The 15,577-nt window shown below is 43.6% G+C and overlaps 1 protein-coding gene across 7 annotated transcripts in view; it reads left to right on the top strand.

The window, feature by feature from the left end:
• The window catches only part of MCF2L (MCF.2 cell line derived transforming sequence like), a 174,845-nt gene that overhangs the window by 154,186 nt on the left and 5,082 nt on the right, over positions 1-15,577 (top strand). For 5 of the 7 annotated variants that reach the window (XM_090022005.1, XM_090022015.1, XM_090021999.1 and 2 more), the window contains 7 exons: positions 1,446-1,571; positions 2,985-3,206; positions 4,306-4,398; positions 6,861-6,939; positions 7,087-7,153; positions 7,811-7,917; positions 12,004-12,078. In XM_090022005.1, the coding sequence (XP_089878131.1) occupies positions 1,446-1,571; positions 2,985-3,206; positions 4,306-4,398; positions 6,861-6,939; positions 7,087-7,153; positions 7,811-7,917; positions 12,004-12,078 (769 nt within the window). Of the gene's footprint in view, positions 1-1,445; positions 1,572-2,984; positions 3,207-4,305; positions 4,399-6,860; positions 6,940-7,086; positions 7,154-7,810; positions 7,918-8,358; positions 8,437-12,003; positions 12,079-15,577 lie in introns of all 7 variants that reach the window. The other 2 variants (XM_090022050.1, XM_090022024.1) reach the window with 2 other exon arrangements.

Genomic DNA, 15,577 nt, shown 5'->3' with positions numbered 1-15,577 from the left:
TGCTGGATCCTACCCTGGGGGTCTTTAAGAGGAGGCTGGATGAACACCTTGCTGGGGTCGTTTGACCCCAGTGCTCTTTCCTGCCATGGCAGGGGGTCAGACTTGATGATCTGCTCAGGTCCCTTCCGACCCTACTAACTATGAAACTGTGAAACTATATTAGCAGGATTAGACCTATAAGTAGAGCCGGGTTGAAATCACAGGCCCAGCTTAATAATATTGTGACCTGATTATGGTGGGGGCAGTCATTTTCATGCCCAGATTGTGGCACCCCCTCAACCTCCTGGTTGGCTGAGGGGGCAGTTTAGAGCCAAGTTTAACTGCAGCAGCAGAGGCTTTTCCCTGGGCTCGGAAGCTGCTGGCGCCCTCTGGCAGAAGGCTCTGGCATTGGGTAGGGAAGGGGCTGTTTGCTCCTCCAGGTGAGAAAACTGGGCCATGGGGTGGGGTTGGGTACACCTGCAGGCTGCCTTGGCAGACACCCCTGGCATCAGGTAGGGGAGGGCCATCTGCCAAGGCAGCCCGCAGGTGTACCCAACCCCTCCACACCCCACATTTTCCACCCAGGGGAGCAAAACTCCCCTCCCCCTGTACCTTTTGTGATCCTCTTTCTACACTCCTGCCCCCCTCCCCCCTAGCTTCTGGGCTGCTAGGCTTTTGCTGCTGGATGGGGAATGCTTTCCCTAGCCTTCAGCAGCCACCTTGTTGCAAAAATGCCACAATATGGCCAGTTGCTGGGGAACGTACTGTAACAACCCAGCAAGTGGCTGTATCATGGCAGTTCATTGCAAATTACATTTTTCATGAAACTCACTTTAATTTCATAATTTTCACCCAAAAATGAAATGGCAACTTAAACCAGGCCCTAGTTATAAACTTAATTTCCTGGTGCTTATACACTTTAACTTAGTAATGTTTATACTGTACGTTCTTTATGGGTGTGGATTGAAGCCAGTCATTAGAACAAGAGGAGTAGGACTTGAAGTCCTCCAAAGGTATAGCTCTGTAAGTGAGTTACTGTTAGGTAGGGTTTGAGTTTACAGCACATCATTCTCTATTTTGTGGTAACTGCCAATAAGCTTGATCTTACCCCCAAGGAAAATGCAAGGTAGTTTTACCCCCAGAGCGAAAGTAGGGCAAGCTCCCTTGTATTTACTTCAGGGTGAGAGCTTGCATGTGGGCAGATACTGCAGAGTAGCTAATATGCCATAAATTCATATTCTAGTTTATCTTGGGGGAACTTGCTCAGGGAACCATACCCCAAGTCCCTACTGTATACTTAATCTGTCGTTCCATATGGCTTTTTAGAAATTTTTTTCCCTCTGGCCTCTTTTTTCCTTTGGTCTTTTCAAAACTGTAAGATGGCATTTGTAACTGAAAGCTTTCCATGTGACCAGACAGATTTTGCTCTTTACAAAACTGAGCATCTCATTATGTGTTTACCACAGGAAATGCTGAAATACAGTAAAAACTGTGAAGGTGCTGAAGATCTGCAGGAGGCATTAACTTCCATACTAGGTATTCTCAAAGCAGTCAATGACTCCATGCACCAGATTGCCATTACTGGCTATGATGTAAGCAGTAGGGTTTTTATTATTTCTAATGTTTTGTTATTTTATATTTACAGGTTTTTTTTAAAGGGGCTGGTATGGGATTTGAATGGCATTTTACAACATTTTCCTTTTAACATACTTGAACTGTGTGCCCTAGTAAGATTAAAGGGAAAACTCATGTCTTGTATATTTTTCACAAAGCCATACCACTGGTAAATACTGAAGAGTAAGAGGTCCTATTTGTAGATCCTGATTTTTTTTTTTTTTTCCTCCCCCCTTCCCCCTAAGTTGCACAGTAAGCCAGCATCTCCTTTATTACACAATTTAAACCACAAACAGGAAAATAAGAATTTTTAAAAGCAATGCTCCACTGAGTCTATTGCAATACCCTGTATGTTTTCACTGTAGCTGAACCTTTGAAATAAAGGTTTAGATGAAAAGTGTGGTGTGTTTTTTGGATAATCTCAAGAGTCTACGTTGTTTTCTCATCTAATTCTCTTCAGTGTTTGTTGTCATACTTAGGTATGAGATATTACATGTGTTTTTGTTAATGTGAAAGTACATACAATTTGGCAGTTTGTTTTTATTGAAAAGGATTAATTTAAAGTTTTAGATGAGAAGCAATGCTGCTGTCCCAGACTGATTCTGTCTTATTACTATTACTTTGGACTGGGGCAGGCAACCCCTGCCATGGGTGCCAGAGTGTGGCACCCAAAGGCATTTTGCTTGGCATGTGCACCTCAGAGCAGACAGCAGGGAAGGGACCTGTGATGCCACAACAAGGATTAAGCCTCTCATGGCTCCCCTGCCATCAGCCCCTGACACACCAACATCTTACAAATCGAGATTGCAGTTGTTTTTGGCACTCTGCCCCAAAATGTTGCCAACCCTTGCTTTGTACTATCTTACATACTGTAGCTTTGTGTAAAGTTTTGTCACCTGCACAATTAATGAAGCAAATAAATTGTGCATAAGGGTACATTTTCAATTTGATTTTTTTTCATTAACTATTTTTTTGACTACCATTTTAAATAGAAATTCTTGGTTAAAGATATTTATACTGGGGGTTTCTGTTTCCCAGGAGAATTACTCCAGATATTTCTGGGGACTCCTTCCCTTTTCTGCTCTGTCTATACAACTACCTGCTTCTTAATTGCCACTCTGGTTCCTTATTAACACCATAGGACAGCAGGTATTTGAGTGGCTCCATGGGCAATGCAGCAGGTATGCTCTATAAGTAACCATTAATAAAAAAAAATTTTAAAAGTGACACCCCCCCCAGTGCTACACAGTCAAATCCACCAATGTGAAAGCTTGCTTGGAAAAACAGCACTTCTTGAAAAGGCAAAGCTATGCATTAGAATTGTAGTGTTCAGGTTGTTTCTGTCTCCTTAGAGTCTAAATTGCTACCCTTTTATTGTTTTTTTGTTTCAGGGAAACCTCAATGAACTGGGTAAGCTGTTAATGCAGGGATCTTTCAGCGTATGGACCGATCACAAAAAGGGCCACTCAAAGGTGAAGGATTTGGCACGATTCAAGCCAATGCAACGACACCTGTTCCTCCATGAGAAGGCAGTGTTGTTCTGCAAAAAGCGAGACGAAAATGGAGAGGGATATGAAAAGGCACCATCCTACAGTTATAAACATTCCTTGAATGTAAGCTATATTTAACAATCTCAGAACAAACCAAATAAAACAGTACCAACATTAAGCAGTCGATAATACAGTAAATTACTTTCACCCACTGATGATAGGTTATGACTATAACTTCCCTTGTGGTCTCATATGGCCCATATATATTACTATCAAATTGCCTGTCAAGAATGACAGGAAATAGGGAGGGGATGGAGTGCTGTGCACCACCACCCTGCACCGCTGCCACATCCCAGGAATGGGGGGAAGCTTGCTCACGCTACCGCTGCTTCGCATCCAGCCAAGTGCCCACCCCTCACCCCCTCGCTCCACATCTGGCCCCTTCAATTCAAGGGAAGTGAAAACAAAACAGAGGACATAATCATGCCATTGCACAAATCCATAGTGCACCCACATCTTGAATTCTGTATGCATTTCTGGTCCCTACATCTCAAAAAGGATGCAATAGAACTAGAAATGGTACAGAGAAGAGCAACTAAAATGATCTGGGGCATGGAGCAGTTGCAATACCAGGAGATACTGAAAAAGCCCTAGGACCCTTCTGTTTGGAAAGGAGAAGTTTGAGGGGGGAATACAATAAAGGTTTATAAAATCATGAAAGGTGTGAACCAAGTGAATAGGAAATAGTTGTTCACTAAGTCCCTGAATGCTAAAACTAGGGGAAACCCATTCTAATTACTGGGTGACAGGTTTAAAATTAACAAGAGAAAGTACTTTTTTATGCAATGCACACTTAACTTGTGGAATTCATTGCCACAGGAAGTGGTAGAGGCAGATAGCACAGCCAGGTTCAAAAAAGGGACTGGATAAATTTGTGAGCGATAGATCTATTAATGGCTATTGAATAAAATGATTGGAGATGTTCCTTCTGGCATCTTTAAACCAAAAATGGTGAATACCTAGGAGAATATTGAATAGGGAATAAGTTAGTCTAGATGAATCTGATTCAATGCACTCCCTCAATAGTATCCATCCCTACACAGCTGGGGACAGGATACTGGATCATTGGTCTCACCTGGCATGGTACTTATATTAATTTGACCTAATCTTCAGCTCCCACTGTTTCCTTAATATGTTAACTTCAGTTCATTCAATTTTTCAGATGACAGCTGTTGGCATAACAGAGAATGTTAAAGGTGATGCAAAGAAATTTGAAATCTGGTATAATGCCAGGGAAGAAGTTTACATCATACAGGTAATGGTGCTTTACTATATCTTTAGAATAAAGTAACTGAGTTTCAGATTTATTCTATGTAATGCTAAATCTGAATTCTTTACGCAGTCCTCTTACAGGGTTTGTCCATGCTGCAGATGGTAGTCTAGTGCAGATACCTGAGACACAGGGTAAATTAATCTGCCCTGAGCTCTAGGTTGCCACAGCTAGACTGCTGCTGATACCTGAGCTAGCTCATTTGAGTATTTCTGTAGACTGCAGTGCAGTGTAATATAGCAATTCCCCTTATGTGTTGAAGTGATGGCATTCTTGATGTTGTTATAAAACCAAGCAATCTTTGACATGCAAAAGTCACTGAAATGTAGTCTAAAAAGGGTTAGCAGTTGTTGGACTCTGCCTCAGGTATGAGATAGTAATGCTTTTCTTATGGGAGGTCAGTATCTAAGAGTGGCCAGAGTCTATATGCAGCACCAGGAGAGCCAAACTGAACACACACACAAAAAAAAAAATCTGGTAAAGTGTGTACCCTGTTTGGACAGAGAGGTTTCCTTCCTTAAGGGTCTCAGACCCTCAGAACTGTGCAAACTGTTACTTAGTTGAAGTCCATAGAGCTATGAAAACTTACCCACTGAGTGTAGTAAGTCACTCAGCTGAAAGTTTTTTCTTTCCTAAAATACACTTCCTATATTAAAGGAGTAGAGAATCTTCCTCTGATAAGATATCAAGAGTAAAATCATGGCTTTTTCTAATTGATAAAGCATTTTGAGATGCAATATTATGAAAACCATTACACAGTGGAGACTTTCTAATCCATGGTTGCAACCCAGTAGTTTTGTGACCTGGCACCAGTGATGCTGACTGAAAAATGGAGTAAACCCTGTGCAAGAACCGATAGGTATTAGGGCTGTGTGAAGCTTTGAGTGCTGATTTGATTTGGAGGAGATCCCAGCCCGATTCAATGGCCGAATCTCTGAATCCGAATCAAATCAGGGGACCAATAAAAAGGTCCAAATCCATTCTGAAGCTCTCCAAATCTTCAGAAAAGACTCAGTGAGCTTTGGTGATTTTGGGCAGTCCTTGCCTGCTGCAGTAGAGAGTTGGAGCTGGTAAGTGGGGGGGGAAGGGGAGAACCATGGTGAACCTTTGCCAGACCCATATCCTGCCTGCTCCCCCAGCCCCCCCATGGTTGCCCCGCTTGGCCCAGCTACTGGTGCTTTAAAAATAAGCCCCCACTCACCAGGTGCTGCTGGGTGGGGGCGTGATCCCTGCTGCCCCCCCACTGCCCCATGCTGCATCAGTGGCTCTGCACAATCACCCCCAACTCCGCCACGGCTACCCCGCCCACCCCAGCTCTGGCCCTTTAAGGAAAAAAATGAACAAAAAAACCCTTAGACTCACCGGCTCCTGCAGTGGCCTCAGAGCTTGGCGGGGGCTCATGGAAGAGCCCCCCTGTGGCATGGGGCAGCAGGGATTACCCCCTGCTGGGCAGGAATTGGTGAGTGCAGGGTTCTTTGTTTTTTTCCTTAAAGGGCTAGAGCTGGGGTGGGCAGGGCAGCCATGGGGGGGGGCGCTGGGACGGTGGTGGGGAGTCAGGGGGGCTCATGGAGAGCCCCACATGCAGCATGGAGCAGCAGGGGTAGCAAGGATCACCCCCTGCCTAGCAGCACCTGGTGACTCGGGGCTTTTTTTTTTTCTTCCTCCCAGAGTGCTGGGAGCTGGGACAGGCAGGGCAGTCATTGCGGGGCTGGGAGAGTGGGTGATGAATGGGCCTGGCTGATTTGGAAATTCAGCAGCAGCCGATTCTCCAAATCAGATTCGGCTGAATCAATTCGGGACAGTGATTCAAATCACCGAATTGAATTGCTGTCCCCTGAATCAGCCGAATCTGAAGCGAATACTAGCTGCTTTGCACAGGCTAATACATATCTTTAACATTGCAAATCTGAGCAGCCCTGTGACTGACTATAACAAGCATTACTCAGGCATGTAAAGTTGCATAAGCAACTGGTAGGGAGGGCATGGGGGGGCACGTGCCCCGTCCCCACTGCCAGCAGCTTCTACGGGTGCCCGCCAGCCCCATTCCCACCGCCAGTACTGCTGCCAGCTTCTGTGAGTGTTGTCCCCCTTTCCCCCCCACTGCTCCCGACTCAAGAGGCACTAGTCGCCCATGTAAAGTTGTGTGCATGTCTGCAGGATCAGGATCTTTATGATGGAAAAAAATGATATCACAGCACTTTGGAAATGTTTTGCCATAACAGAACTCAAGTTAATTTTCTCACAGCTAACAAATTACTTTGTAACTGACAGTGCTGTAGTATCCTCAGCCTAGCCTAATATTTAATAGTGAACTCCTGTTCACCCAAGACTTGAAGTACAGTTGCTTTTATTCCTCCTTCAGGGCTGTTCCTTGGTTGTGTTTTTGTTCATAGCAAGTAGGTGACAAGCTTTTTGTACTTGGTTACTGACTTGATTTTCTGTGATAGGCACCCACTCTTGAAATTAAAGCTACCTGGGTAAAGGAAATTAGGAAAGTGCTAACTAGTCAACTGCAGGCATACAGAGGTAAAACATTTATCTCTTTCCTTTTCCCATATATGCAGTGCAACTTTGTACTTGAAGCCTCTCCCTGTCTACCCACTCTATAAGTAAGTTTTTAAAGTAAGCTCTGAACAAATAATGTTGAAAGATCATTTTTGTTCCTCTTTGCAGAAGCTAGTCAACACAGAACATTAGAACAGACGCACAGTTTACCTCTTCCTGCTTCATCTTGTACAAGGTGGGTAAATACATTACCAAAACAATTTGGTAGGCTAATAGGGCATAATACATCAAGGTTACTACTAAGATTTCGTTTCTCAGCCTCTTGAAGGCTCAGATAAAGTGTAGTACTTCTGTCCACGTGCTACCTCTTTTCTTTTGTCTCCTTCTTTGCCCCCCTCTGTTATAGCTGCAGACAGTAGATTCAGACTACTTTGTGCCAAATTTTATAGCCGTAATATTCTTTTATAAAGCAACCTGCCCCTGCCTTGCTTTCTCTTGCATAATATTATATGTGTGGCTATTTCATTAAACTACCAAGAATATTAAGAGGTAGTATTCCTGTTGCCACTTCATATGCTGTCTTAGTACATACATGCATTAGGGTTTGTCAAATATCATCCCATACCTATGTACCTCAACTCAAATGGGACTACCTCTGAACATCAGCTATTGAGGGAAGCTCATAGAAGTGTAGGCCTGATTTTTATTTATGCTTCCACCAGAATAAGCCCATAGCCTTATGGTCTATATTTGTTCTCCAGCACTTAAGTGCAGGTTTGCTAGTCCAAGGGAGATTTCCCCTCTGACCCCGAGACAAATATATATCAACCCCATTCAGACTTCAACCCAGATCTACATAACACTTACCGACTTACTTTTTTCCAATAAATAGTCCTTCAAGGAATCAGACAAGAAACCTCAAAAAACTAGAAGAAAGGAAAACTTATCCTACAAGTCCAGAAGGTTATATCTTGCCAAAGTATCCTGAGAAAGGCAAAGGTGAGTTGCACGCAGTTTGGTTATCCCTGAGCAAACCAAAGATTACTGAGCGCAATGAAGGGTGGTCAGGGTAAAATGGAAGGTAAAAGCATATTGCTTCCTGTCACAAGACCTGCACTCATAGTGGACTAACTTCCCAGATTTGATTTCCACTACCCACTTCCCTCCCTCCATGAATGTTTTCTTTAGGTGGGCAACTGTCTTTATTTCTTGTTCTGAAGAGTCCTTGTTTGACTTCTCCAATCTGACTTCTAGGCCACTATTCAAAGTGAAGGCCTGCACAGTGGTCATATGTTGTTGTGTGCGTTCCCTATGTAATATATCCTTTCAATTTCTATTTCATTCTCAAAGTGCTGGTTCCATGACACTGCTGTGGGTGACTTTTTTTTGCCTTGACCTTTCCATGTGCATCTCCCCTTTCCCTCTTTCCATCTTTCATAGATGATACAGTTACTAGTCCTACCTCAGAATACTCTGCACTGTCAAAAAAGGGCTTTACTAACCTCAAAAGTCAGGAAGGTAAACTTTTAACTAGTTGGATTCCATTTCCTATTCAATGTTGTAATTGCTTTGTTGATTTGTGTGTATGAGGGAGATGTAACATGTATATGTTTTTGTTTTTTTATCTGGGTATATAAATATACAGTGATATCTTGTTACTTTCCTGAAATCTTAAGTTGGTTTCTACCATCATAGGCCCCAGGGAAGGGACTTGGAGATGAGCAGTAAATGGTACAGAGCATCTCTAAGCTCCTTTGCCTGTTGGAGGAGGTAATTGTAGGGTGTAGTGTCCTCCAGGATAGCAAAGTCATAGGAATAGTGAGGAAGAGTGCCAGATGAAATACCTATTCCCACTCTGAAGTCCTTAAAAAGAGTTCAAGCTGCCCAATTCCAGTGGGAACTCTTAAGGGACTGCAGAAATCTCACTGACTTCCTATCAGTAGTAGTTAGCCATGTTAGTCTGAAGTCAGGCAAAAGGCACGGTGCAGTGATAGCTTAAAGTAGTGGTTCTCAAGCAGGGTGCTGCAGCACGCCAAAGTGCTGCAAACCCCTTTCAGCGATGCTGCAGTATGAACACTGCTGCTGTGGCAGGGAGGTGAAACTGCTCCACATGTTTCCATGTGCAACCAAATCAGAAAGGGCTGTGGTATGAGTGCACACTCCTGCCTTGAATTAAGGTTATCTAATGAGTCTAAGCAGGCAGGAGCTCTGGGTCCTGCTCCAGTCAATCCTGTTCTGCCCCGCTACCCCCACCATGCTCCTCCTGAAGAGGTGCCCAAGGCAGGTGGACCTGTCCCAAGGAGTGTTGAGGGGGTTGAACTGGAAAGGCATGCTGGGCAGTTCCACCTGGCTGAGGTGGCTGCAGCAGTGCCATCACCTCAGGTGAGAAGCAGTGATTTACGCTGAGACAGCCCAACAGTGGTTCTCAACTGGGGTGAAGCCTACTTAAAAAAGTGATGGACAGTGCCCTGAATCAAAGAAGACCTCCTGGCTTAGAAACTAATTGGTTCAGATAGATATATGCTTTGGTAGGTGAGTGGTGTACCCTGCCTTAGTTAGTCTGCCATGTGAAAGAATATTTAATAATCATAAACCAAGATTCTGTTAACAAAGTTTCTGTATTAACTTGCTGTTAATCACATGTGTAAAACAAAACTGCAAGGCAGAGCATCTGTTAATACTATCTTTAAAGGAAGTGAGAATTCTTTTCTCTACAAGGAAATAAGATTTAGTTTTTTCCAAAGGAGTTTTTAAAATTTTGTTCCAAAACAGGAGCTGTTGTGACTCGGATACTTTCTACTGCCTGCTGCCTAATAAATGCTTCTGTAGTCCTTGCTGTGACTCACTCTTTGCATTTCATTGCACTGTCTTAAAATATCTCTTTAAAAATTGGTTACCTTTTGAGTTCTTTCTGGAGAGACTGTAGAGTAGTATATCTAGATAGATATGAGGTAGGCACTAATGTTCCATGCTTGCCTTGACAGAAACTTCAACTCTTACTGCTAAAAGCCAGACATTGCCAATGATCCTTCTAACAGGACCAGGTATTGCTATAGAGCTAGCTTTGCCAGATTAAAACTATTTTCATATAATGGCTATGTACAGATGGTCAGTTTCTACTGGAGGAATTGCTGTTCCCCTGGTAAAAATCACAAGTAGGCAGATGTTCATACTATTTTCTCCCAGAGCAAAACTGGCTGCTCTGGGAGAAAAATAATCCAGGAACAACCAAGGTGAAATTGTTCTTGGGGGAGTTTCTGCTAGGAAACTGAATGTCTGGAGCTTTTTTCCCAGCCTACCTCCTCCTGGAGACCTCTTGTTTGAAAAACCAAGACGTTTACACAGGGGTAGCTGCTCCTTCCCCTTCCCGTAGACCAGGAAGGAAAGGGAGGATCAGCCCTCAGCTGCTCCATGTCTGCTTCTCACATTGGAAACTTGTGTGAAAAGCAGGCAGACCAGCAAGGCACAGCTTTTCTTTCCTTGGCTCCCAGGCACCAGGAGCTGGAAGCAGTGCTGATCCCTTCCAGCTTCCTCTTGCTCCTAAGGGAGAGCCAGGATCATGAGGGGCTCTCCCTGGGGCAGCAGTGTGAGGTGTCCTGTTCCCTATCTTTCCCCCATCTCCCAAGTCTGCTTCTCTCACCAGCATCCCATGTGTGTATAGTGAACATGGGTTTGCTCCACTGCTCTGCCCCCTTGCCCCCTTCCCCCCCCCACCCTTGCACCAGAGTGCAGGGAGCAGCATTGTGAACCCCCTGCCAGCTTCTCACACAAGTCCCCAAGTGAGAAGCTGGTTGTGGGGGTGGGATTTGCCCCCTGCTTGCTCTGCTCTGCTCCCTGAGACAAAGTAGCAATGGTTCTGGTTGAAAGCTACTTTGGGAGGGGAGGAACAGCCACCATGGCTCCCTGCCTCTTTCCCAAGCTGAGTACTGGCCAGCTGGGAGCTTCCCTCCCCTTCCCCACCCTAGGATCACCCTGGTGTTGGGAAGGAATGGAAAGCAGGAGACAGGGCAGCTGCAAATTGAATGTATGTACTCCTCCCTCTGATGGAAGGATATTTTTTAGTGGAAATTTCTGAGAAATTTCCACAAGTAGAAATGAAGGTCTGTTTGTGGCCAGTGTACCCAACATGTAGATTAAGTGTATTCTGGGTTTTTTGTAGTTCCTTGAGGGAAATTTTGCATATAATTGTATCTGTACATGTAAAAATGCCCTTGCCAGTGAGGTAAAAAACTCTCTCTCGGTTCGTTTCTTTGGAGGCTCAATGAATATTAATGATCCTTTAGGCACACATTGTTGGTGATACAAAAGGGTATATATTTGCAAATAGGGTCAGAGAGAGAAGACAAAAGATCAAAACCCTCTGCCCCCGGGAGCAATCATTAGCAGGCTTTTATCCCCTCTCTTCTGGCACGTGTACAGAAACAGGAACTCTTACAACTCATTTCCGGTTCATACAAACATATATGTAAACATGTCGCTTCATACGTCCCATGTGCATTATAATTAACTACTTAAGTATGCGGGGCGGATAGGCTTAATATGTATTAGGTTATTGCGCGTGCTTAGAAGGGACCCAAGGTTACTCAAGGTTCAACCTGAAGGCTAAAATGGCAATTATTCTTATCTTAGCCTAAGAAATGTGGGAGCCATGAAAGAAAGTGTGATTTAGTGTAACAAAGAGATAGTAAATTTCCAGAACAAAGAGAGAGTGATACCTTAGTACAAAGAGCCTTTGGTAGTTTTCTCTTCAATTTCCAACCCCCCCTTCCCTCTCCCATTAAGGAGACAAGGAGGGCTAGCAGCTGTGTTTTTTCTAAATCTGCTATTGATAATGCATTTTTAATAATATTTCTAACACTAGTTTATTGCAAACTGGTTTAAAATCTACAATTTATTTTTTAGTAACTGACTAACAGCAACAAAAATAAATTGCAGTGATCAGAAACTCATTCACTATATTCCAGCGTAAACTCAAAGGTATTTAGCATGCAACCCACCTGTTCACTCTTTTCCACCTCTCTTCCCAATTCTTTAATATCTCTTCTGTGTGTTTGTTGTTTTTTTTACCTATTGATCCTACTGCAGCTTCACCTACCAGCCCTGACAAAAAAGCTAAGCGGCATGAAGTAAAGAGTGATCCAACTCCTGTTGGTTTAAGAGGTAGAGTGATATCACATTTTCTACTCCACAATAAGCCAGCCATCCCTCATATTATCTTCGTGTAAAAGGGGTGTTACTGCATATAATAATACTGTGTGCACCACAATATTTACATCAGCTGGGTTTTCTAAATTGCTCACTCAGTTGCTGTGGATTTTTGGTTCTGACAAAAAAGCTTTTGCAGCTGTATACCTCATGATCAAATAAAGTAGCATACCATTCATTTCAAGAGTACTGAGTACTCTATCAAAGAAACAAGGGCCTGCCCATTTCAATATATAATGGAGTCTTGTCATTCTGTGTAAGGGAGGAAGCAGGTTATCCCAGATATCTGCAGAGCTAGATCCCTTGTCATCTGTTTGACTTCTTCCACACACAGCGCTCATTGTATAAAGGGGGTATACTCATATAAAAGCACTCCAGTAACGGCATGCTTCCATTAGAGTGGGAATTATGTTGCTAAGGATCATGAAGGTGGCACTTGCATTATTTTTTTTCTATCATTTTATTATATGTGTTAAATATTTATTTTCCAGTCTTTTATCTCTCAGCACTTTCATTTTTAATTCTCCCGGGTGCTAGGAGACAACTTTTTGTGCTTGCTTTTAAGAAACCCCAGCCCATATGCTTGGACCTTGTGTAGTTTTCCCTTTACCCCAACTGAGCCAAGCAATGCCTAGTCCATGCAGAAACATTTCATCAGGAGAGGTCTGATTCTGTTTGTAAAGTGCTGCGCACATACATGGTCAAAGCCTGTAGTCAGCTCGGTCCTCTACTGTACCAAGTGGATTAAGGTTTCTGCTGCCACTCAATAACCCACTAATGTGTGTGAAAATACTCCAGGGCTATCAGATGGCTGCTGTGTTTCTAGTAAGAAGTTGGCAGCCTCCCAGAATGCACTTTGAGCTGTAGCAGAATGGAGTGCCACAAAACTTTAGTACTGTTAGGTGTGCAAAAATGATTCACAGTGATTCACATAGTGTCAGAAATAAATCAGCTGGGTTCCTCTGAGCTGCAACAAGTCTCCCACCAGATCATTGTTTTATGGTGGACTTGTGAAAAGTTGGGTAGAGTATAGTCTATGACGGGGTTTTAACCAAGCTCCTGACATCCTTGCTGCCAGTATTTTGTGGGCAGGCAGGAATTGGCTTCTGTGGCTTATTACTTTCTGAAGCTCTGGGAATGAAAGCTGCCAGGATTTTTGATCATTTCACTATATGCCTGCAAAGTTCTAATACTAGTGAACGTCTCCAGAATCTTAGAAGCATTGAAAATTAGGGTTGGAAGGGACCTCACTCAGGGGGTCATCTAGTCCAGCCCCCTGGTCAAAGCAGGACAATCCCCATCTAAATTATTCCAGCCAGGGCTTTGTCAAGATGGGTCTTAAAAACCTCCAAGGATGGAGATTTTACCACCTCTTTAGGTAACCTGTTCCAGTGCTTCACCACCAGCCTAGTGAGACAGTTTTTCCTAATACCCAACCTAAGCCTCCCTTGCTGCAAATTGAAACCATTGCTCCTTGTGCTGTCATCTGTCATTACTGAGAAGAAGTCTAGTACCATCCTCTTTTGAACCCCCCTTCAAGTAGTTGAAGGCTGCTATCAAATCCCTTCTGGCTTCTCTTCTCCAAACTAAATAAATACAGTTTCCTCAGCCTCTCCTCAGATGTGCCCCTGCCTCTGCAACATTTTCATTGCTCTCTGATGGACTCTTTCCAAGTTGTCCACTTCCTTTCTGTAGTGGGGGGCCCAGAACTGGACATGGTACTCCAGTGGTCTCCCCAGTGCAGAATAGAGAGGAATAATTACTTCCCTCAATCTGCTGGCAAGACTCCTACTAATGCAACCCAGTCTGCTCTTAGCCTTCGTGACAACAAGGTCACACTACTGACTCTATATCCATCTCACTGTCCACTGTAACCCCCCTGGTCCTTTTCTGCAGACCTGATGCTGACTGCTTAGCCAGTCAGTCCCCAGCCTGTACTGGTGCATCAGATTCTTCCATCCCAAGTGCAGGACTTTGCACTTGTCCTTGCTGAACCTCATGACATTTTTTTTTGGCCCAATCCTCCAATTTGGCTAGTCTTTCTCAATTCTAGTGCTACCATCCAGCATAGATACTACTCCCCACTGCCACAGCTTCATGTCATCTGAAAATTTACTGAGTGTGAACTCCATCCTATCTTCTAGATTACTGATGAAAATATTGAACAAAATCAGCCTTGGGACCAACACTTGGGGCACTCCACTTGACACTGACTGCCACCTAGACATTGAGACATTGATTACTAACCTTTGAGCCCAGCAGTCCAAACAGCTTTTTATCCGTCTTACAGTCCATTCATCTAACCCATAATTCCTTAGTTTGGTAACAAGAATGCTGTGGGAGACTATCAAAAGTCTTGCTAAAGTCAAGGTATATCACGTCTACTGTTCTCCCAGCATCTACCAATTCTAACCTCCTGCTATCCAGCATCCATGGATGCAGTCTCCTATCCTCCCCAGAACCCCTGCCATTGATAGCCTAAGAGAGTTTTCTGTTTTAAAACACCTGTTTTCACTGTTTTTCTCTCTCTCATTCATCTCCTCTCCCCCACCAAATTTCCAGCAGGAAAAATGGACTTAGGTGGGGGGGAGGGGCAGGGCAGGAGGGGCAGCTCAAGTGAGGAGGAAAAGGAGGTTCCCTAACTGCACTCAGCAGTATGTTTTGTCAATTCTAATTTAGTTAAATCCTTTCTGAAAGTAATAGAAAATTACTTCATGGAAATTCTTTTACCTGTTTGTGTTTGTCTCCCTCCACCTCTTTTTTTTTAAATCTGCCCTGTATAAATGAAGACTCTCTTAAACTTTTATAAAAATTCAGTGCCAGTTTTTATGAATGGCTACAACACTGTAATTTGTGTTATGCTCATGTCTGGCAACCCCAACTGAATTTGTAGCCACATTGTGCTGTAAGAGAGGCTCTGTGAAACAACGCACAAATAATGTTAAAAAGATAAGACAGAGTGACTTGCCTACACTACAGCAACTCTGCTGTTATAGGTGGATCAGCAGAGCTTGGATATCTCCGCTTCAAGACACCAACATTTGTTGGGCTATTTCTACTAGTGAAGCTACAGCACCTCCCCAAATAACATGTTATGCTGATGTGTAGCTTACCTGCACCCAGTCCAGGGTTTATTCTGGTGCAGCTATGTCAGCCAGGAGGTGTGATCCCCTCATGTGCCTAGGCAACATAACTATGCCTGCAAAAGTTGATAGGGAAGACCTGGCCAATGGCTGAAAGAATGAAATGAAATATATATATTCACTAAAATGAAATATATGTGAAATGTAGCCTGAACTTAATTACTCAGTTCTTTCACAGATGCAAGGTCAGTATTATTGGACAGGGCCAAATGGCTCAGTACTTCTAATCTTATGCCGGTCACACTACGCAGGCAAGGTAATGTGTCCATCTTGGGTCAAGTGAACCTGTTTGGTGTGCTGTGCAGTACTTC

This window comes from Crocodylus siamensis, chromosome 1 (assembly GCF_052110815.1).
Source record: "Crocodylus siamensis isolate JL-2025a chromosome 1, ASM5211081v1, whole genome shotgun sequence".
Lineage (NCBI taxonomy): Eukaryota > Metazoa > Chordata > Crocodylia > Crocodylidae > Crocodylus > Crocodylus siamensis.
Note: the sequence above shows the minus strand (reverse complement) of the source record. Positions and strands in the feature narration are given on the sequence as shown.